Below are 23,134 nucleotides of genomic sequence, written 5' to 3'. Positions count from 1 at the left end.
TTTAATTATAGTTTTTATTTCTTTAAAAAAGGAGCGTTAGTGGAATATGGTGTTTCCTCTGTGAATGCCTTCTGCGATGATTTTTTTATTTTTGCATGGTTTCTAAACAAAGCTTTTCTCCCCCAAATCGTGTCTTGACCAATAGCCTGGTGCAAACTTCAGCACGCTGTGGTCCCCAAAATGAAATGTATTTTTAGGTCTCTACAGATTTATGGCTTTTGCCTCCAGCATTGCTGGGATGGTTTGTCGTGAGTGAATGTAACGTGTGTACATTGCTGAGAGGATCCTTGGCGTAGGTCCCCGCTCGCTGTAATTGTCATTCTTTTCTCCATCGTGAGCGTTTCTTTTTCCAGGGCTGAGCAGAGCAATTGCAAAATTCACAAAACATGGTTACATAGACCGAGGCCCTCAGCCAAAAGCCAGGCTGTTACTGCCCTGATTTTGAAAAGCTAAGCTCAGTTAGTGCCTATTGATCTAGTTTTGTCCTTAGGTTCTTCAGCTTGCAACGTGTTTCCATGTACACGATTTGCACATTGTTGACAAAACAGTGTTTTTGTTAAGTTTTCTCTTTGGTTGAAAAAACAGAGTGCTGTGTCTACTTCCCTGACAGCTGTAAGGTTTTTAGCTTTACAGTAAGAGACAGGTAATTTTTGTACGAGTGTCATTTTTGGTCAACATGAGTACACAAATAGGTATCTTCTGAATCCTAGGAGTGGGAAATGCAATCTGACCTCCGAGGATAAGAGAGCTAAACTGTTGCAATTAATTCTTTTCTCGTTGTAACCAGAGTCATTCTTGTAATCTAGTGGGAAATGGCTCAAGTGACAATCAATTTACAGTGTTTGGTTTATGCAGCTAAACACTTGAAGGCGGATTCTGTTACACTGGTTGACAATTAAATAACGTTCGAACACTCCTGTTGAAATCGTAGGATCTCACATGGAGTAACATGTTGCTCAAATAAAGAAACATATCAGAGTCTGCTCCTGAGGGTTGCTTTTCGTGGTAAGAAAGTAATTAAGAATGAGCTTTATTTTTACAGTAACTTCATTCATGCCAGCACCACCTCTACTACATATTTATTCAAGGGATTTAACACCTTTGTTTTTGCTGTTAAGAGATCAAAATCTTGGCACGAAGGCAGGCTATGTAAACATAATCTTATGTCCCATTGACTGGTTGGGTTGTGAAATGGTTTGCCAGAAATCCAGAGTGAAATGTCTCTCGTGCTGCAAGAGCATTTCTTATCAATTCTGTGCATTCACTGCATGTCTCATGTGATAGTACTAACTTAATGCTAATCCTTCTGGGGTGGGTGTGTCTGTCTCCCTAGTACCTCGCAGATACTGACTATACTGATTAATAAGACTCAACTCAGTGTACCTTATGTTTATTTGTAATAGTGAAGAATTAGCAAGAACAGGAAAGGTATTGCCTTCACATAAAACTGTAGAGCTTTTCTGATTGTTTTTCTTGTAAGTAGCAAAGTAGAAGACCAGTGGCAAAGTTAAACTAATCATCTCAAGGTTTCCTCCTTTCATGGAAGCCACAGCCCTTGTGAGCTTGCAGTGGGGATGCTGAATGAGCCTTCTCAGACATGTTTTTTTCCCCAGATTTCTTAACATGCATCTGATTTTCTTTCTTTCTTTCTTTCTTTCTAGGGGGAGCTAGAAAAACTGAATCAGTCCACAGATGATATCAATCGCAGAGAGACGGAGCTGGAGGTACAACATTTATCCTTGCGTTTTCCTTTTGTGTATGTTGGATTTTGTGAGCAGCAGAACAGTATTTCTGAGTAGGTTGCCTCCTGAATTGTGTGCATCCTGTGGTAATTTGGCTTCTAGAGTCTGGTGATGATTTTTTTAAAGGTATGAATTGAGCTAACAGCTGGAACAGAAAGGGAGAAGGTTGAGGTATGCTGACAGTATAAATCCTTCACACCCCACCGCTCCAAACCTTATTTTTAGGTTTTGAAACTAAGCTTAGACAAGTTTTATTTTTACAAGGCACTGTTTTGGGTTTGCATTCTTGTAATTACAGACAGGGAAAGTTTGTTTGGTTAAGAGGTTTTTTGCCATACAGCTGTCTGCCAGGATCTTCTCTTTGGTGTCTGTTTTTTAGCTTGTTAACTTTGCCTTTTTTGTCAATACTTTCTAAGCAAGGAAGGTAATGAAAGAAAGTTGGAGGAAAAGACTTCCTAGTTGTAAAAAGAGGTTTTCTTGAATACCTAAAAATCTAATAGAAGGTTCTGAAGAAATTGTTTCTAAATCCCCAAACTTGAGCTTCAGCTACTTGTTAGTCATTCTGGAAGGCTCAACATGATTGATCTAATAATGAAGCAAAACAAACTGGCCTACTTGTGTTTCTAAATTTTCTTTTGTTTGCAAAACAAAGAAGATAAACCCAGTGGAAGTGTAAGGTGAACGTGCTGCTAAATAAAAACTGGCATAAAATATGACTTTGCATCCTAAATAATTTTGATGTCATTACAACCTTTTGAATACTGTATCAAAACATGCTGAGGTTGCCGTGATGAACATACTAAAAAAGTATATAGATAGATTTACTTCTGTCTGCACCTTCAAAATGTCAAAGTCTGTGTTTTGTTTTATTTTTTCTTGTGTGTGTGTGTGTTTTCATGAGATGGATACCTGGAGCATGGGATAATCCCTGGTAGTATTTTAAAATGCTGGAGTATCCACTGGGTGCACTGAACAGAAAATAGGGTTATGAACTTCTCTGGAAACAAAGCAGCCTTGTTGTGTCTTTTTTCTTCATCCCACTTGTTTGCATTTTCTGTCATTTGTGGCATGTAGATCATACATTTATTGGCAAAAAAAATGTAATGGAATGGGAAACTATTTGTTATACCAAATTAAGCTATATTTTAGCTGTGGAAACTGTTCAGTGTCACCAGCTTGATTTAAATTTGATGAGTGAACTCTAAAAATCAGTATGCTAGTCTGCAACAATGTCAATTAGATGGACTTCAGGACCCTTTATATAGATATGCTGAAGAAAATAATCATTATATGTATCTTTTCACTCTCCTATTTCATGCTGGGGTACTGAAATTGAAAGTTGATAGTATGGATAGTTGCCTGGATTTCATTAATTTTGTCATAACCCTTCAATGAGACCATATTATGAAGCAGATGGAATAGTAATAATAATGCAAAGGCATACTCATGAAATAAGTCCCGGTGACTTTAAGATGGGATTTCACTGCTTGATTAAAATTATTCATGTGTTCAGGTGTTTGTTGAACTGGCAGATTTGTAGCTACTGTGTGTGAGACACATGCTGAGGTGTAAGGGCTGAAAGGCTCCTGGATATATAAATGTAAATAAAAGAGCAGTGTTTCCACGTTAGCTTGATCTCACATTGTTGCTTACTTTATGCAGTGTAATAAATACTAGGTGTCAGATAGTGCAGAGAATGATTATATGATTTCTGCCTCTGTGTCATTAAATGTTTGCTGCAGATCTGTCTGCAGATACTTACTGTAAGCGGTCTTTGATGGAATGAAATTGAAATATCATCAACAGTATGCCTTCATGAATGTTTCCTCTTCATTTGTCATTCAGAAATCTTACTGGATTGAAGCCAGTTTGTGGTATCATGCAACTGCATAATTTCTAATCTGTAAAGGTTTTCTTTTGATCTGCTTAAATTTTGAAGACAGATGGAGTTGGATGATACAAACAAAGCTTAATTTATATACATGTTGATAAATTCATTTTAAATGGACTTCAGACCTTCCTGCAGGAACCCCACAACACCCAACACAGAATATCTCTTCATTCATTCTCTGAACAAGAAAAGAAAGCTTTGCCAAGCCGCCTTATAGGATAAATCCGAAGTTTGGAAGGAGGAGTTTAGAACTGGATTCATTCTGCTTCAAAGACTTCCAAAATCCATGAATTCTGCTTAAAACATGGGCTTCTGGGAGAGCCATGCTGTGTTTACCTTTAAAGATTTGCTCTATTGGCTGTTATTAGCTCCCTCTTGCTACTCCTTCCTAGTTTGTGGTGCTCCTGCTATTGCAAGATAATTTCATTAGAAGAAAGATGTGTGTGGGTGCTTTTTAGCCAGACAATGGAGTTATATTTAGCTTGGCTTGCTAGTATCATTTTCTTCATCTTTTCAGTATCTTTAATGGGAACATGGATGTATCATTATGCTATTTACAGCACAAGATGCTGACTGCCAGCTTCCTGTAGCATTACTTTGTGGTCCATACGTTCCCACTGTTGATTATTTTTTCCCCCAAAATAATCTGGAAAAGCAATGGGAGTGTTTGAGCAGAAGGTATATTTCTTTGAAGGAAGTTTAGAAAAAGACACTCATGTTTTTGTGACCTGATGTATTCTCTGATAAGCAGGAAGAGAAACCTTGTGGCATCTGAGTTTTGCGAAGCTGTTCTGGACTTCTTGTGTGTAGCTTTGTGTGAGTTGCTTTACATGGGACTGCTGAGTGTCTCCAGTTCCCATTAATTGGGAAAAAAGGCTGTTAAATGCCTCCAAACCCCATGCTTTTGTTCTTGTTGTGCCTCAGGTCTACATGTACGGAATGGAAGTAATAATGCTGCTTTACAGAATGGAAAATGTAATGGGGCTGAATTCAGTAGAGGCTTCTAGGATTTTGAGACTACACGTTTGAACGATGTAGAAAATATTGGCATCTGCTGATTACAGAGGTGATAAAATGAGGAATTCTGTTTTAAGCTGATCAGCCTGTCCTTTTTTTTTAAAGTTTTGCACTGAAACTGCCATGTGATCTGTTTTTAAGTTGACCGGCCTGCCTTTTTTTATCTTTTAAAATAAGTTTTGCACCCAAACCCCCTGTGAGAGCAGTGGATATACATGCGTGGTATGACTTGGACAGATATGTTGAAGTTGGCTACACGTCTATTCTTTTAGTCAGAAGAATTACTCATTTTTTTGCTCTTTTGACCTATCCTATTAAACCCTGGAGGAATATCCTGACCTGGTGATGCTTGCAGCGTGTTCAGGAGTTGTGGGGCTGCTAAAGGGCACTGAGTGGCTGGTAGTTATATGTTGCGTTAATGTATTGCCTGTTAATGAATCTTTGATTAGGCTTGATTTAAAATCCATAATGCTGCTCATCCTAAGTGCAGCACTGAGTGTTACTGACACAGCAAAAGGATGATAAGGGTCCTCTGAGGGATATAACACTTGGCTTCGCTAATGTCCCTGTTTATGTTTGAAGTGTCTGTGAAGAGGTGGGGGAAACATCTTGCAGTGGAGATACAAGTATGTTTTGGCCAAATGCAAGGTTAGAGCGGCGCCTTGCTCTTTGAGCTTTTTTCCTGTTTATTAGAAATGCATCTCCATCTGAACTCGCATCAGGAGTTGCAAATGTACTTAACAAATGTTCGTGACTCACCAGTCCAGCCAGCTTATACACGGGCTTTGACTGGCTCTTGAAAGTAAAGTTCAGATGTAACAAATTCACCCAGAGACCCTCTGGCAGCATTGCAGGGAGGGGAAACGCAGCACATACCATTAAAATTACCACTGGAATCCCAGCTATCCCAAATGTGGTTTTTGTTAGAGAGGGTTTTTGTGTTGCTGTGTTTGTTCAGGGGAGACGGCTGCACATGGAAACTAGAGCTGAACAGTACTGCTTTCAGCCATGCTTGTCATAAGAGAGCCTGGTTAGGATCCTTCTCATGTGCTTGCCTAGATCCTCTAGTCCTGATCTGCAAGACTTGGTGTTAATTTTGGTCCTGGATTTATCATAAAGGTCACCCTGGGTTAGTGCTGGATAGAGTCAAAGAGAAGGAGTGTATCAGCTGTGGTGCTCTTTCATATGTGAGCTTTGTCAGCATTTGAACCCCTCTCAGACAGGGAGGGACTATTTGTCATGGTTTAACCCCAGCTGGCAGCTAAGCACGACAGAGCAGCTCACTCCCTGAGGGTGGGATAGGAGAGAGAATCAGAAGAGTGAAAGTGAGAAAACTCGTGGGTTGAGATAAAGACAGTTAGGTAAGTAAAGCAAAAGCTGCATGCACAAGCAAAGCAAAACAAAACAAGGAATTCAGTCACTGCTTCCCGTTGGCAAGCAGATAGATGTCTACCAACTATTTAGAATTGCTTCTTTCTTCCTCAATAAAATACTTGGTTTTGGGGTAAACTCAAGCTGATGATCCTGTCACACATAGGAATTTTAAGTAGACTTAAAAAAAAAAAACCCAAGCAAATCCTCCATCTTTCAGATTTTAGAGAAATGACCCGTGAGTGGCAGGAATGTCATTCTGAGCATGCCTGCTTGGCATCTGTCTGTAGAAACATCCGCTAACTTATCATACCTCTGTGCAGCGTTTTCCGGTGTCCACAAAAGAATACACAGATAAGGGCAAAGCATCTCACTGGCTGGTGCTCCTCCTGGTTTTTGGACTGTGATATGCATGCATGATGTATTTGTCCAGCACTATCAGGAGAAGTCTTTCCCTGTTTCTTTATAATCCACTTGCTTCCATAGGAAATGGCTGCTGTGTGCAAATTGCTTGTTGTTTTGCCTTTTGCTTTCATCCACGGATGAGTAAGGAAAGGCTCCTTCCTCTGCTGTGGCTCTGGAAAGATTTTGTCACCCAAGTGGGTTTCCAGCCTGAGGGAGGAAGGGTTAGGCAGAGAAATCTTGTTTTGAAAGGAGCACCTAATGCCCTCCTTGGCCTGCTTTCCTCTCTATTCTATGAGAACTAAAAATATTTGTAGTAAGTATTTGCAATCTCAGTTTGTAACTGTGTTCAAGCAGAAGGTTAGACCAACTTTCAGATACCAATTTTCTATTTTCTTAGATGGCAAATTATTAGCTGCCTAAAAAAAAAAAACACCCAACAAACAGACCTTTCCCCATGTTTAACAATTAAGCAAGATACTACTTATGCCCTTCCATGCGCTTTGTTTTTAAGGTTTGGTAGGCAGTCTGGTTTACTTGAACTGCTCAGGGACCAAATAGATGTTAAAAATGTTTTTAACTGGTTTGATGCTCTGGAGGCAGATTTCTGAGCATGGCATATGCATCTTTCTGGCGTGGATGTGTGATGCTGATGTTGTTCTGGTTTGTAGGTCTTTGTAGCAAAGAAGAAGGGTATGGATACTGCCAGTCTCTTGGAAATAGATGAAGCCTGTCTCTCAGTCAGCAATTTAATTTCCCATGCACCTCCCAGGCTGTTTTAAGGGCTTGTCAGAGGTTCTGCACACCAGACTGGCGTAAAGATCATAGGACAACCTTAGTAAATGAAATTTAGATGCTTTTGGTACTAAGATGTTTCATACTTGGATGGTGTGTTAAGTTCATTTTAAAAAGAAATTTGTTTGAAAATATGCGATTCATTTGATAGGCAGAAATAGTTATTTGCCTGTCATCTGGCATCGAACACCAGCTCATAACCATCATTCCTTAGGAAGGAAAACAAGCATGCTTTGGTCTCTGACAGGTGCAGTGTAAGTGGAAAATTGTCTTTTAGTTTTTTGCTGCAGTTGAGAGTGGATTTCCAAAATGCTCCTGTGTGGATGGCCTGTTCTTAAGTGTGATTCCCTCTTTTGGTGCAGTATCAAGTAGTTACCCCACAGCAAGTTGCTGGAAACAAAGTGCACTTTAATAATGAACTCTTGCAGCAAAAACATATACAGGGTAGAGGTCTGGCAGGCTCCCTAAGGCAGAGCTAGTGAAATCTATTTTGGGAGAAAAGTGCGAAGGATTTCCAGGAAGAAAGCTGGTGAGTGTGGAGCTCTTGCAGCCGTAGAACAAGATGTTGAAACGTAAACTGCAGCTGTTCACGAGGTGCACTAAGTGCTATGCCTGCTCGAGCTTGTGTATGACAAGCACCTAGGTAGTGAGAGTCTAGTTTTAAGGCTGTAACCTCGTGACACACATTGAGGATAAAATGCCTTAATCGGCTCTTGTCCAGCTTGAAAAAGATTTGTCATCATCTCAGTTGAGCAAATAGAAAACACTGAAAGCTGACTGGCTGGCATTTTCAATGTCACCTTTCTGTTTGTAAAATCAGCAGCAAGGTGTTCTTAAAAATGATCATGGAAGATTAGGAGTGAATGGAGGGGAAAATATGCATTAAAACTGTTTCCTGGGTGTTTGAGATGCCTTCTGTCAATTGCATTGTTTTTGTTCAGGTATATCTAGTCTGTATATATATTTATTGTAGTGATGAGAAAAACAAAGCCTTGTTCTTTTAAAACAAACAAACCCCCAAACCCTAAAAATGCATCCAGAAATGGTGAGTGTGATGCACAGTGTTCTGCTGGGAAGGCATAATCTTTCAAGGAACTAAAATACAGGCACTAGGGATTGAGAACTGTGCTAGAAAATTTGTATGATGTATGCTGTGCTGTCTTGGTTCTGCTCACGACGAAAAGTAGCGAGGACTGATGTGTTTTCCTTTATCATCCATGTGTGCAAGGGAAAGGTCTAAACCAAGACAGAGTTTGGCAGTTAAATAGTAACACTTGTCCGGAGGAACATCACATCAGGGGATCTGATAAGGAAGTCAAAGGTAGTGTGGTTGTTTTCCTAACACACGAATGTAGGGCTTCCCTTGTGCCTAGGACCATGGATGAACTGCAGTTCCTGAGCCTTTAAGCTTTTGATGTCCTTACAGGAAAACATCGTTAAGAGGATTTATAGGTTTGAACCGCTTTACATATGGGTTGCAGTGTCTCACTGACAGTAACATAGGAAGCCAGACATAAGGCAGTGAATTAAATCGATTCCCAAGTTATTTTCTTGACCACAGGCCCATTCTTCCCATGAACCGCAGATGCACTTTTCATGCCACGTAAGCGCACCAAGCCCAATCCTACTGGTGCAATTGCCTTGGTGCTTCTGGCCTCCCACCTTTCAGGTGAAGGGTAAAAACAGCTGCTGCACCTGTATTTCTTACTCAGACTTTCTCAGGGTTACCTGCCAGGGGAATTTTGGACTGTCCCAAGGGTGATGTCTTTTACAGGTGCTCTGCCAGCACGTGGCAGGGCCGACACTTGGAGGAGTATGGCTGCGTGTTTGCAGGGGGACATTGTGACCCATGAGAGCCCATGAGAGCTGAATCAGTTCAGACTGAGGAAGCTGGGTGGTGTGAATGCCCTCGGTTGCCACGGGAGCACATGTGGTGTAGATACACAGTGTGGGATCATTTGCTTTTGTAATGTGTTTGGGGCTAGTGGAGTGTACTGTAGTGCAGGAGGAGGCGTTTGGCATTACATATTCTCAGAGACCTCAGCATCTTGTTGCTGTGTCTGAAGGAGATGGCTGGAAATGTTTGGTAGGGGGACTGATCCCAGCAGAGAATGAGCATCTGCTTATTCTCTCATGCAGAAGGTGTTGGAGCCTGCAGGCTTGTGTTTCTGACAGTCAGGAGCCTGAGAATAAATGTCACTGAAAATAAGTCATGTGATGGATGATACAGATGTGAAGTTCTGGGGTGTTTCGGTTTTCATTATTGCTCTTCACTGGGAGAAATGAGGATGGTTGGACCCAAATAAGGCCTCAAAAGAGGAACCAGGCATGCTTGGGGTAAAATGACAAACTGGAAGTGCAGACCAGTATATTTTTCAGCTGCAGCTCCCTGTTCTGAGTAACTCACTAGCGTGTGGTGGGGCTGTGCTTGTGGGCACAGGTGCGCTTAACCATTTGCAAGACCTGTGCTGCAGGTGCCAGTTACAGGAGTAGTTACAGTTTAGTAATTTGTATCTGTATCATCTGAGTTAGTGGGAGATGAATGGGTACAAATTAACAGTTTCTGTTAATTAGACTGCTCTGCCCTTGGTGTTTTTTTGGTTTATTTTTTTTTCTTTTTTTGTTGTTGTTTTAAGTTCCAGGCAGAGACTATTCATCTTCTTCCTATTGGATAAGACTGTACACAATTATTACATGAATAAATTTGGGGTAGGTCTCTAAGCACAGATTTGTAATGATGGTTTCTTTGTTCTAAGTGCTTACCTTACAAACATGGGAACTGACTTTTTTGATGAATCACTGCAAAGGGATTTTTTTTTACTTGAACTATTTGCTATATTACATATTATAATTATATTTATATTTTAAATATAATTTAAAATATAATTTTATAATTATATTTATATATTACTTGAATTATTTTACATATTACATATCATAATATGTAGCTTTTAAAAAAAGTGAGAACAAACCTTCAGGCTCACTCATTTAGAAATGAGCTTTTAATTCTGTTCCTGCACTTACAGGAATTTTTTTTGTTAAATCTACTTCAGTACATAATATTTTTCTTGCAATACAATCATCATGCTTGTAGCTTTATTTCAGTTACTTGTGAAATTCATTTTGAGCAGTGAACCATGTATCATCCAGTCATTTAATTGGAAATATTCAAGCTCCTCTCACTGAGAAAATCACTGACTCCATACATGTTGTTTAAGTGATACATTTCAGGCTTTCACTAAGAAATGAGATTATTGACTGGATTTGAGTTAATGAAATAATAAGTTATTGTGCATTTATTTCTCCGTTTTTGAACTTGTTACCCATTTGAATAATTCCTTAGAATAAATTAGAGTACCTTAAGAATCCAAAGCTATTTGCACTGAACTAAAATATTTCTAGTGCTGGTTCAGGTTTTAGATAACACCAAAAAGAAAACAAGGAAGCTTTTACAGAAATATCTTGCTTTTTCTGTAAAAAACTGATGCCCTATTACATTTTTTTTCCTCTTTTGAGAGCACAGTGGCAGGTTCCAATGTATTTTAAATCTTCCAATGAATAAACAGTTTTGCATTCTAGAAATCCTCAACAATAATGACAAACCCCTCCTGAATTAGGGCACTTCTTCAAGCCAGCTGCTTCCTGATAATCAACATGTCACTCTAGCAGTCTGCATAAATGCTGCTCTCTAATTAGAGTTACAAGCCTTGTTGAGAGCTCACATGGCCCTTCCTCTTCATCTCCTTAAATCCTGGGCCAGGTCCCAGCCTGAATTTGCATTGCTCTGCAGTAGTTTCATATAGTTAGAATCTGTGTTGGTTTCTGAGATTGAGATCAGAATCACTTTGCTTACAGATGTGGAAATTTCAATGGAGCAGAGAAAATATTTTGATTGCTTTAGCTAATCATTTAAGGAGGGCAACATATCCGGTTTAGAATTTAGCTGGAATTTACTTTTCTTAAATATAGTAAATATTAACAGGGAAATGGAATGTAGGTGCCCTTAGCCATTGCTACAAACCATAGCTGAAAAGAGGGACTTCTATGGAAGGGACTCTTGCTATGATGACCTGGAACCTTTTTTGCTGCTATCAAGGTAAGTAGGGTGTGTTTGAGGAGCTGACTTGAAAATATACCATGTGGGAAGTGTCCAGTTCTTCCTGCAGAAAACGTCCTCATTTGCGTTGTGGAATGGTTTCTCTGAGGGGACTGGTAGTAGAGACGGACATGCTGAGGTTTAGGAGATGCCAATTCCAGCTGATTTGCCAGCCTGCTGTGGGAATTTGGCCTGCCTGCGAGTATTGTCTATGTCTTTGCCATTGAACTGCCTCTCAGAACTTGTTACCCTGCTGTTCGCCACCTCACTGAGTAATTTACAAACTATTCCTCTCTGAGAAACCCTGCCAGAGGTGATATCTAGAACAGGCTGTTGTAAGCTTTGTGTAAGAGCTGTCTCTGAAGGACACTTGGATGCCAGCTTTCAGATGCGGTTCTGGGTTCCTCTACTGAAGAATTCTGGCTTAGTCCAAATGCCAGTAACTATTTAGAATGTGTCAGGTCGTGTGTGAATCTAAAGAGGAACCTGAATAAAGGTAGGAACGAACAGTTAGAAATAATTTTTGAAGTTCTAATCTGTCTTTGTCCTTTCTTTCCTTTCTGGAACATTTTGAAGGACGCACGCCAGAAGTTCCGCTCTGTGCTGGTTGAAGCAACAGTAAAACTGGATGAACTGGTAAAGAAGATTGGAAAATCTGTAGAAGACTCTAAACCTTACTGGGAAGCTCGAAGGGTGGCCAGGCAGGTAAGAACTTTTGCCTTCCAAGCTTGTGCTGGTAGTTGGAGAGCACATAGTGATGGTGTTGCTTTCCTGCTATTAATGACACTGTAAGCATGTGCACTTGCTGATGCTGGGCTGTGCCTTCAGTTGCATGTCAGCCATGGGAATTGATGGCAAAACTGTATTTCTTCACAGCCACAGCTGCACGTGTTCTTCAGTCCAGGAACAACTACAGCAAACACAATAGCAAAAGACTAGTTATTTTCTCCTCTTGTTATCAATGGTCTTTCACAGCCCTGCTCTTTCCTATCAGTAGTTGTAATTATTTGAAAATACAGTGTAGACTTTGTGTTTCTGCTTTTTCTTCTTGCTCAGCAGCCAAATGGCTGCAACTGGAAGCTGCTGGGAAAGAGGCTGGAGTCGGGCAGGCTTGGGGAAACCTCTGCAGGGTTTAGTGCTGATTAGGTTGTGGTGAAGCTAAATGTGGATATAAAGTTCTGGGATGAATGTACTAAATGTGGCTCTAAAGTGTTTTGGTTTGGGGAGAAGCTGACCTCTGCCTTCTCTGCTGTCATCAGGACCTTACCTCTCTTGTCCCCAGCTACTGCTTGGTTATTGATAGGCCTGTGTGGCTGAGGTGAGGAGGGATGAGGCGTGGAAATAAGGATGTGACCTGCTGGCTGAAGGGAAAGCAAGAGAGCTTGTGAGATATCAGGCAGCTTCTCATTTAGGGAAAAAGCTGCTGAGTGGTGAGTGTGTGGTGGCTTAGGCAATGCTTCTTCTTGGTGTCTGTAGTGGGTTTTGCTGGTGTTTGAGGCTTTTTGGTTTTTTTCCCCAAGGGGAGGCTGTTCCTGGTTGCTGCTTGTGTTTTCTCTTGAGGCAGGGAGGGTCAGGAAGAACTGCCTAGAGCTGCTGCTTCTGTGCAGCAAGGAAGGATGTGTGAGGTGGCATCTGTGGCTGGGTAGCCAGGATGTGATTATGTTCAAGGGGAGAGGGAGAGATAGGGTAGCATGTGTGAAATACATGAAAATTGCAGAAGGATTTTGTTTGAGAAAATAGGTATGAGATAAGTCATGTAGGTATGTGCCAGATGGCACAGCCTAAGAGAAGGGGAGAACAATGCATAGGAAAGGGAGGCATGAACACAAACTTCATTCCTTTGAAACTTGATGAAGCAGGAATTGGCTTGATGGGATGTGGCACTCGAGATAATATGAGAGTGTCTTGATGCTTTAAATTGCTCAGAATTGATTTGGAGCCATTGTCTCAGGTAGTGGGGATGAAGTGTAAGGTTTTTTTGCTTAATCCTACAGACTAGGTAGTGCAGCAAATCGGTAAACTTTTCTTCAAAGCACAGTCAGTATCTATTTATCTCTACCTGCTCATGGGGCCTATGGTGTGTTGATGGGTGATGTGCTAGAGATAAACCAGTAGTAACCAAAGGAATTTAATAACAAAATAAAGTGCAATTTGAAAAAAGAAAAATCCCCAAAACCCTGCCTTGGGCATGACCTTTTACTTCTATTACTGTAAATAGCTGTGTAAGGCACAGCATGCATAGGACTGCAAGAGTTTGACTTGGAAAAGTCAATGGTAGAAAAGCAAACTTTGCAGTACAAAAAAAAAAGAAACCCATTGACTTTGAGGTTTGTAACATCAAACACTGAGAGCGGTGAACTTTGCTCTCTGTCCTGAAGTTGGCAGCCCTTTATGTCCTGGAAATGTAATTTTGTATTGTTATGTCTTTGCTGCCCTTGAAATCCATTCCGTCATTGTGGTTCAAAGGTGCTTTGCAAGACCAAAAAGAAGAAGAAACCCAAACCACTGAAGGTCCTTAAATTAGTAGAATTGCTGCTCTGGTATTGGGTTTGATAGAGAGAGCCACATTTTTCTCCCAGTCCATTCTGTCACTGGCTAGGTTTAAATGCCATTTATCCCAGATCTGCTAATTTGCCACACACTCAGTTTTCTTTTAATTTCTTGACAGAATTTTATTTTAAAGCAGGGATTCCCCTTCTAACTGTTCATTTCACTTTCGTCCACTTTGTGTTATGGAGCTGGTCATGGCACAGAGCTCCCTGGAAGATGGTCTCTGGTTTCCCTTCGGCTCTTTATCTAATAAAATGTTAAAATGAAAAATGTGAGGGCCAAGAGGAGTACTAGCATTGAAGGACAGCGAGTCCATCTGGAAACCGGGAAGATTGTAAAGATTAGTACGAACTATCAGTAAAGCATCTGCCTAAGGAGTTTTTTTACTAGTTTTAATTTAGCCTAAAAAAATTCCATTTAACTGGGAGCAAATACACTGTATTAAAGCAGGGAGAAGGGCTGAGTAGATAGGGAAATGTGAAACTGGAGGAATGTACGATAATATTAACACAGATGCCAATTCCCATCTTTCTTTTTACTTTTATTTGTAAAACTGTAGAGAAATGATGGCAACAGCTTTTAATTTTTTCCATTTAAATTTGTAATAACATCTAGCCTATGAAGAATTGTCCTCCTCCTCCTGTCTTTACAGTTATTTTAGAGCCATTAGGCTGCCTCCAAAAACATGGGCACAAGTTTCTTGGAGGCTGAAACAGCTTTAATTAAACTGTAAGGGAAAAATGCGTGACTGTACTTGCTAGGGAAAGGGAAGTATAAGTTCTTGTTTGTTGTTCTCAGTAAAGGGAAGTAAAAATATGACCTATAAATTTTAAGTCTTTTGGGACTAAAGAACTGCATAATTAATGACATTTAGTTTGGCAGAAATGCAGGAGTTGTCCAGAGTTACTTGCATGTAAGATGTCAGTTGCAGGGTGAGTTGCCTGATACAAGCTGTATTAAGTCACACTGAGGAGCTTACTTTCACTTGGCACCAGCATGACTCTCTTTTGGAAATACTTGTTTGATCTATTAAGATAAAACTCAGTAAGAAAGGTATGAGGGCAGTGACATGGGGTCAGCAAAAAACAGGTCACCAACTCAAGTACGACACTGGAGAAGCTTTAGGACCTTGAGCCCTTTTGTCTATCCACCCTTATCCCTACTTTTGCCATCCCGTGTTGGCAGAAGATGGAGAATTCAAAACAAATTAACTCCCCCGGGCAAAAGTCCTGTAGCATCTTGTTTGTGTAATGTTTGCCAAGAGAGCCTCAGCTTGACCTATCTCAGGGTGAAACTTTGTGGCCCTTTAGCGTTAGGATTTGAGTATTTTGCCCTCTGAAATAGTGGCACAGGGAATCAGGATGCTGTCTGTTGGCACAAAAGCAGTAATATTGGGCTTTTGCTGAGATGGAAGTGAGAGCTGGCTAATGCTCTTGCCCTTGAAGTTTTCTGCCAAGACAACTTTGTCGTGATCCTTCATTTGGTACACCAGTGGGCCTTTTGTGTTGATTGCAGGCACACCTTACTTTTGGAGCATTTTGATGTAAGTGTGTTGCAAGAACTTTTTTGTGGTTTGCATACTGCCTTTTCACATTATTCTCTAACTGGTACCATAATGCTCAGATTCAATGGAAGAACCTTGGTGTATAGCAGAGGACTGTGCATGTATACAAGCAGTGACCACATTGCAGCAATATGAAATTCCTGTAATCCAGAAGGTGGTCCGGGTTCTAAGTGTTCAGAAGATGAAACTTCTCATGTCTGTTTGGTGTGGGTGTTGGGTTTTTTCTTTTCTTTCTTTTTTCTTTTCTTTTTTCCTCATTAGTAATCCTCCTCCCTAGCTGACTAGTCAAAGAATTAGACTTCTCTTGCCCAAAGGTAATGGGGAAAAAAGGTGAAGTTGCCAGGAAACATTAATAGTGTAAACAGAAGTCTTGAGCCTCTGAAGTAAGGAGTGTCTTAAGCCTCTGTTGACTTAACATTTTGGAGGGCTGGGTCTAGAAAGTGCCTCCTGCGCAATAGTGTTCGCAGTAGTGTCTGAGCGAGTGATAGAGCTGGGAAGTGTGTTACCTCCCCAGCGACAGCATGCCCTGGGACAGGATGCTGTGCAAAAGCAAGTGTGGTCTGTTGCATAAATCACTGGGCTGGTAGGAGCTGATTTTGTGCAGCTGCATGGCATAGATAAATGACTTCATCTCTCTCTTAGTTCCAGTGTAAAATGAAGCTGTCAAGCTCGGCTGAGAAGCCGAGTTCATTAAGCGGAGTAAAAGCATTTTGGGGTCATCGGGTGAGAGGTGCCATTAAAACTCTGTTATCCGTACATCATCACTTGTGAACCCCTGGACAAATTGAACAGGAGAACTTGCCTTTCTGCTTTGCTTCTGATGGATAAAGAATCTGATAAAAAATGTGTTCCCACCCCCACAAATAAAACAACCCATGCATTTGTAGTGAACCTAAACTGAATAAAAGTCCCAGGAGTATTGCTTCTAATTAAGCTTTAGCATTTTTTGGCTTATTTTTGGTTCTTGCTTATTTCTTTGGTTTTGGTTGGATTTTTTTGCAGGGTGAGGAGCTAGAATTTTAGTCCTCATGATTGGCTCAGACTGGGAGTAGGTGAGGATGCTTTGCTCAGCTGTAGTACTGAGCTTATTTGGGAAGGACGTTGTTTTGCTTTGTGATATTCCCTTCATCTCCCTTGCCTCATTTAGCTTTTACAAAAAAGTGTCAGAAAACTTGCTTCAGGCAAAAATAGATGAAAGATCTATGCTAGGTTACATCTATATGTATTTCTTACTAAGGGACCCATCTGCACCATGTATTCATACAACAATATGTTGAAGGATATGCATGTTCTGCTTCCTCTTGAGTCAAGTCTTCCTGGTTTGATTTTACAACTAATTCTTCTTTTCATGTTGTTGGCATACTTTCTTAAGCAACACTCTTTTATCTCAAAAGGCTTGGAAAAACACACTGGAATCAGTATGTGCAACAGTTCTTCCCCATCGGTGTCTGGGCGTAGCTGAGAGCAAGTACAGTTGATTGTGTTCAGCGGAGACAGCTAATCTGTCCTGTTCACTGCAACTTTTTATGTAGTAGAGCTCCTTTTCTCTCACCTCACCAGTAATCTTTCTCTCATGTAATATTCTATACTGGATTGCCACCTCTGTGTGAAGAGATCAGCTGACAGAGCAAAGAATTACTGGGGATGAGCCTTCAGATATTCAGATCCTGAGTCTCCATTCTGCTTGTCTTCATAAAACTGAGGAGAACCCAGTTACCGATGGGAAATCATTTCCTCTCTCAAATGTGAATTTTGGTTGGTTTTGGCCAGTGTGATCAGAAGTTAATAGTGGACACCGGTAGACCAAGGTGGGTGGTTACCTACTGAAGTGTTTAGTGTCTAGTCTAGGATAATAATTTGGGCCTTTAATCACTAACTGTAATCAGTGGTGGGAGGTAGGTGCATGTGAAAAGTGTTCTGATATACATCCCTTCACAAATGAGAGGGAGTTCAGGCATCTCATCTTGGAATGTTTCGCCCTTTGAAAGTTGTCGGGTGAATCCTGCACCAAGTGGTTCAATGAATCTTATATCCAAAGTGAATCAGGATCAAAAGTAGCTGCTGTAATCTTGCAGAACAGGAACTGAGGAGGAACTGAGCCACTTGATGGTGAAGGTGGGAGGGGTATAAGCAGATAAGCACACTTCCCTAGTTGGAAGAGTCTTCCTCAGCAGATGAGACAGATATCCTTCTTTGCAGAGACCAGGACTGCAGTGCCAGTAAATAAAGTTTTCCAAAGTGGCCATTGCATCTCATCTTCTAAGTGTTCAGCTTGAAGATGAACGTAGCAAGTACGAAAGTTACAGACGGTAACTTCCTTAGCTCAGGAGACAAAAGCTTTTTAAATCCATGTAACTTGGAGGTTCAAAGCTGCCAATCACCCTTAAAATTTAATTAGGAATTGGAAACTGGGGTCTTGCCAGTGTCAATTCCTGCAGCACCCAAGTTTTCCATCCAAATTCGCTCAGTGAGTGAGAGCTGATAGGATCACAGCACCAGCTGTCTCTGTTGTAGAAAGGAGGGCAGCATTGAGTGTGGATGACAGCTCCTGGGTCCAGTTCCAACAGTGGTAAATATCCCTCTGGTTCCTAGCCACTAGATGTGTTACCCTTCAGTATATTACCTTCTCATGTCATAAGGAATCTCCTTTCCCAACCTACTTTTATGAGCTCATGTTTAAGACAATAAGGAGTTAAGACTGATTTGTATTATCTGCTAAGCTTATCTTGGCAAAAAAAGGTGGAGGGAGAGGGAACTTGAGAAGCAAAAATTAAATGTCAGCAGAATAGTGACAGACTTGCATTCCTGTTTTGCAACTTGCCATGGAGCTAGTGAAAAGCAAAATTATTGGCACAGTTACAGTGGAACAACCAACTGACCTTTCCTGGCTGAAAGAGTGTTTCTGGTTAACCATTCAGAGACCAAGTAACTACCATGTGGATTCACATTTTCAAAGGAAGAAATACAGAAACTTGAAAATAAACTTTGACAAATCTTCTACAAATCCTCCCAACTGTTCAAGAAAAAACTCAGAGACCCAGAGTACTTGACTGCTTTCCTTGGCTCTAGTTTGGTGCTGTATTATTGTCAAGTAATCATACAACCATGAAATGGTTTGGGTTGGAAGGGACCTTAAAGATCAACTAGTTCCCACCCTGCTGCCGTGGGCATGGATGCCACCCACTAGATCAGGTGGCTTAATGCCAGATCCAACCTGGCCTTGAACACTTCCACAGATGGGGCATCCATCATTTCTCTGGACAGCCTCTTCCAGTGCCTCACTACCTTCTGAGTAAGTAATTTCTTCCTGACATGTAATCAAAATCTCTCCTCTTTTACTTTAAAGTCATTCCCCTTGCCCTATCGGTAGGGCGTTGTTGTTGTTGTTGTTGTATTATTGGTGGTACCTGATGGCCTGTGAAATTCTGTGTGTCCTTTTTTCCTTTTTACTCCCTGTGGGCCTGCTCTAGGACTGAACCCCTTCTTCCCACAGACTTTTTCATTTTTTTTTATTACAAAACACGTCATTAAATCTTGGGGAAACCATGTCGTTGTGACGTCAGTCCTCTTGAGAAATGTGGAGTTCCCATTGCTGTGATCCCAAGGGGTGTTCTCAGTTTATTAATCTCGCTTTCCACACAGTGCATAGCCGGCTGCAGGGCCAAGCACCCATCTGAAGAGGAAATAAGCCAAGCAAGGGAATACGTAATTTTATTATTGAGGGTGAGGAGTCATTTCCTGGACTTCCACCAGGGAATCCACTGAGTTTCGTAAACTTTATTTCTAAAGCAGGATGTACTGTGGGTTCAGTCAAGAAAATGTTTTGCCACACTCAGAATTTGGAGTGGGGGTTCTTTTGTGCTCTCTGGTCACGGTTGCACAGTTCTGTTTGAAACCCCCCGAGCAGTGTGCAGGAGTTCCTGCCTTGCATTCAGGTGTGTGTGGCTCGGTGTTTCACTGCTGCCGGATGGAAATTATGCTTGATGTGTTCTGTTTGCTCCACCTGAATGCTTAAAACCTGGAAATTGTATGTTAAGTCTTGAATTATGGTTCTGTTGCGTTTTCCTTAAGGCCAAAGTAGCAACAAAGCCTAAGAAGCAGGGAGCTTAGGTAGACTTACCTGGGTCAACAAGCTAGGTTTTATCTGGCTGATTTACATTACTTATTTACTTAAAGTACGACTCAGTATGACTTTGATATTCTGGTTCTGTCATCTGGTTGAGCAGTGTGATATACAAGCATCTCAAACTAGCTGTCCTTAAACTGCTGAGAAGATAACAGATGTTGCCTGGCCAGATTTGGAAAGTTCTGCCAAAGATCTGGTCTGTGAAAGAAAGCTCCTTAATGTGTTTGTCTTCCCATCAACCCTACTAATGCAGGATAGTGGGTCAGTGTGACTGGCAGGTTTTTACCCTCTTAATCCTGGGCAGATGGAAATTTGCCCCACGTTTGGGAACACAAACAACTGCTACTTCACAGATGAACTGAAAAAAAAAAAAAATCCTTACCTGATTCAAATTTAGTGCTTGGTTGCTTATATTTCCTGCAGACTAGGTCGCATCTGTAGCAATATCATCTGTAAATACTATGTTCTTGGATAGTAGGAACTAATTTTTAGCCACTTGTTTGTTGAAATACCTGTAGTGTCCCTCCTATAAAAATTAGGTCTCCTGTGTCTCTCTGTGCTTTCTGTGCCTCAGTGACTGGGTCTAGTTATTTTGGGTTTGTTTAATGTGAGGACTGTTCTGTTGATGGATAATTAGTTTGTATAATCTATTGATGCAAAAACTGTAACTGTTTTTTTCAGCCTTACTTGATGTGCCTTGGAGGATTCCATTACGCGAATTTGTTAGCTGTGCACTGCAAATTAGAGGTTCTTCCCTCTTCTTCTCTTGTTTGTAGAAATAGAAGAAAATACTGTTTTGTTTTGAAGAATTGTTTGTTTTACTGTTTTGAAGAATTTATCTTGAAGAGAGGGAGACTCTCTTGTGGTGTCTCTTTCTCCCACTTTCCCCAACCCCCCCTGAGCCTCCATCATTTCTCAGCTGTTTTGGATGGCAGTAGTACAAAGCCAGATAGCTGTTCAACCTCCTCTCCATTAAATGTCAGGAATCCAATGACCTAATTATATTTCCTACCTTCAAGAATGTTTTGGGGTTTTTTCTTGTTGTTTTTCTTCTGTTGTGAAATACTAAAAGTGTTGTGCAAGTAGGTCTCAAGTATTGGAATGCTGGGGTAGGTAGGTGTGGAAATACTCTCTGTTCTTTTGAGTAACAAGGAGAGGGCTAGGACAGGAAAATTTTGGGGTTTTTTTATATATGTCAACTGATTTAGGCAGAAAGAAGTGATACAGGTGATCTGCCTACTGTGCTTAGCCGCAGATGCTGGCACTGGCAGGAAGGTATAAATAGCTCTCAAAGGGTGCTGGAATGTGAAAATAAAGTGAATTCCTTTTTCCTCTGCTGTTGTCTGAAGATTTGATTAACATCATATTGCATCCTCTTCAATTTGTCAAAACCCAAGAGATTAGATAGTGCGTTCCTTTGTGTAGCTGTAACAGTTTTATAGCTATTGCCAAAAGGCAACTCTACAGGAAAAAAACACAATTTAAAGGAAAGACTGCTTTGCTTTGTTCTCTCTCACCATTTCCCCTCCAAATTTTTTTCTGTCCCCTAGTAAAGGCTATTTCAAGAGACTGTAAACCACAGGCAGGATAATCTGTTAAAAATAGGAGTTGGCATTTGAGCCTCGGTGACTTGAGGTCAGGGTGATATCCTATGTACCTGTTTTGTGGGTGATGGCTCAGGGGTGACTGCTGAAGGTATCACAGGTCTTGCAACTTTGGGGAAGTTGTTCAGCCAACCCAGTCTTTGCTGTGTATAGTGGTCTAAATAGGTGCGAGTTTATTATGAAATGATAAATATTCGTGCTAGGGGCTACTGCCGAAACAGATATGATATGGATGTTGGCTACTGCCTTCTGGGTGTGCTTCGTTATGACTTCTAAGTATGAATTTAGGAGTTCTTGTTTGTTCTTGCTGGAAAAGATTATCTGAAGAGACTAATTCCTGTGTAGCATGTGTGGGAATGGCTCTGCATTGACAGTTTCTCTTAGAAGTATCTTTCAGTTGCAGCAAACTTGAGGTTCTACTATTAAATGAGAAATTTTGCTGCCAGGATGTAGAAGAAATGTCCGTCCATCTCTTTTAGATGTGTCTGCATCTGATGGGTGGTTCTTTTTTTTTTTTTTTTTTTTTTTTTTTTTTTTTTTTTTTTTTTTTTTTTTTTTTTTTTTTTTTTTTTTTTTTTTTTTTTTTTTTTTTTTTTTTTTTTTTTTTTTTTTTTTTTTTTTTTTTTTTTTTGTTGCTGTAGTTTGGTTTGTGTTGGTTGGTGGGGTTTTCTTTTTTCATTTGGTAAGGGGGGGGTTAATGGTTTGTTCTCAAAGGAGGATTTTATTGCTGTGAAGTGGAATTGACATTTTCCCTATTCCTGCTGCAACCTAGACTTTTTCCTTCATGGAATGGATTTAGCCCTTCATTTGTCCAGGGTACCATGTGCAACTATTTCTTTTAAGTGAAGCAAGCCTGTGAGTCACATGTGCTATGGCATCATATAATTCCATTAGAAAAAATTTTAAAAGGTCGATAGATAGTTATCTTCAACATGTCCCTTAGGAAAATGACTGTCTCAAAAGTGAATGTGAGCGTGCAAAGATGTATAAGGTTACCCTGAGGCTTTCTTCCAGAGCATATCTCTGCTCTTGAGGATGGGCAATTGCTGGTGGGTGTGAGGCTTTCTGGGAACTGGGAGAACATGTCCAGAGCAGCTCATCAGCCAGGTGAAACTCCTACCCATGTGCCTTGTTTTGGTTTGTGCCATTATGCGTGCACAAGATGTGCTTTCAGAGCCAGGCTGCCAATCCCTTGCCAACACTCTGGAAACTTCTACTTAAAATCATGTGCTGCTTTGGAGGCAATTATGTGAGACAATGATCCAGTGTTTCTCCTGAATTTATCTGTTGCATCTCTATGTGCTGAATGTTTATTATCTAGGATAATTAGCAAATCCACTAAGGCAGGCGGTGTACCTCTTGCGGGGTGCATTTGTGGGAGTTTGTTCCTCGCTTCTATATTTAATTCCAGCTAAGGAGGCTGATGCCAGGTGTAGATGAGGATGTAGAGCCTCTCTAAACCTAGAAACCAGCTGTAAACCCTAGACTCGCTGAGTCACTGCCTAAGCTCTCACATTGCAGGTGCGTATTGCCGGGAGAATTATCTTGATGTTTTTCTCTCTTAGTAAGATCTTCTACCTTGGAGAGAAAAGCTTGGACATATTCTGTGATCCCCTCTTCCAGAAGGCAGCAGCTTAATAATTTTGGCCACAAACAAGTGCACAGCTAACAAGCAGATGGCAGTGAGTGCCCAAGATGGTATTAGGCTGAATAATATGTCATACTCTGGTGCCATAGACTTGTTAATCAGTGTGAGTAACTCCAAGCAGAACCAGCGTCTCTCAACAACCGCATGAAAAACAAAGGAGGGGCAAAAGGCTTGGGATAGTGTCTCCCATACAATCTCGGTGCCCAAAATGAGCATCACCTCCCTATTCCTGTAAGGCAAGGAGCTGGATCAGTTAAAACCAGTGAGGAGACCAGTAAGTTTCAAGTGTCTGACTGCACAGTGGCGATGGTTGGCTCAGAGGTGATAC

At 40.8% G+C, this 23,134-nt stretch overlaps 1 protein-coding gene across 1 annotated transcript in view; it reads left to right on the top strand.

The window, feature by feature from the left end:
- Positions 1-23,134, top strand: part of SH3BP5 (SH3 domain binding protein 5) — a 53,051-nt gene that overhangs the window by 569 nt on the left and 29,348 nt on the right. The window contains exons 2-3 of the mRNA XM_027897235.1: positions 1,662-1,724; positions 11,891-12,019. Coding sequence (XP_027753036.1) covers positions 1,662-1,724; positions 11,891-12,019 — 192 coding nt within the window. The remainder of the gene's footprint in view (positions 1-1,661; positions 1,725-11,890; positions 12,020-23,134) is intronic.

Source organism: Empidonax traillii, unplaced genomic scaffold (genome assembly GCF_003031625.1).
Source record: "Empidonax traillii isolate 1590-97213 ecotype Southwest subspecies unplaced genomic scaffold, ASM303162v1 scaffold19:size3308961, whole genome shotgun sequence".
NCBI lineage: Eukaryota > Metazoa > Chordata > Aves > Passeriformes > Tyrannidae > Empidonax > Empidonax traillii.
This window is presented reverse-complemented; position numbering and strand designations above follow the sequence as displayed.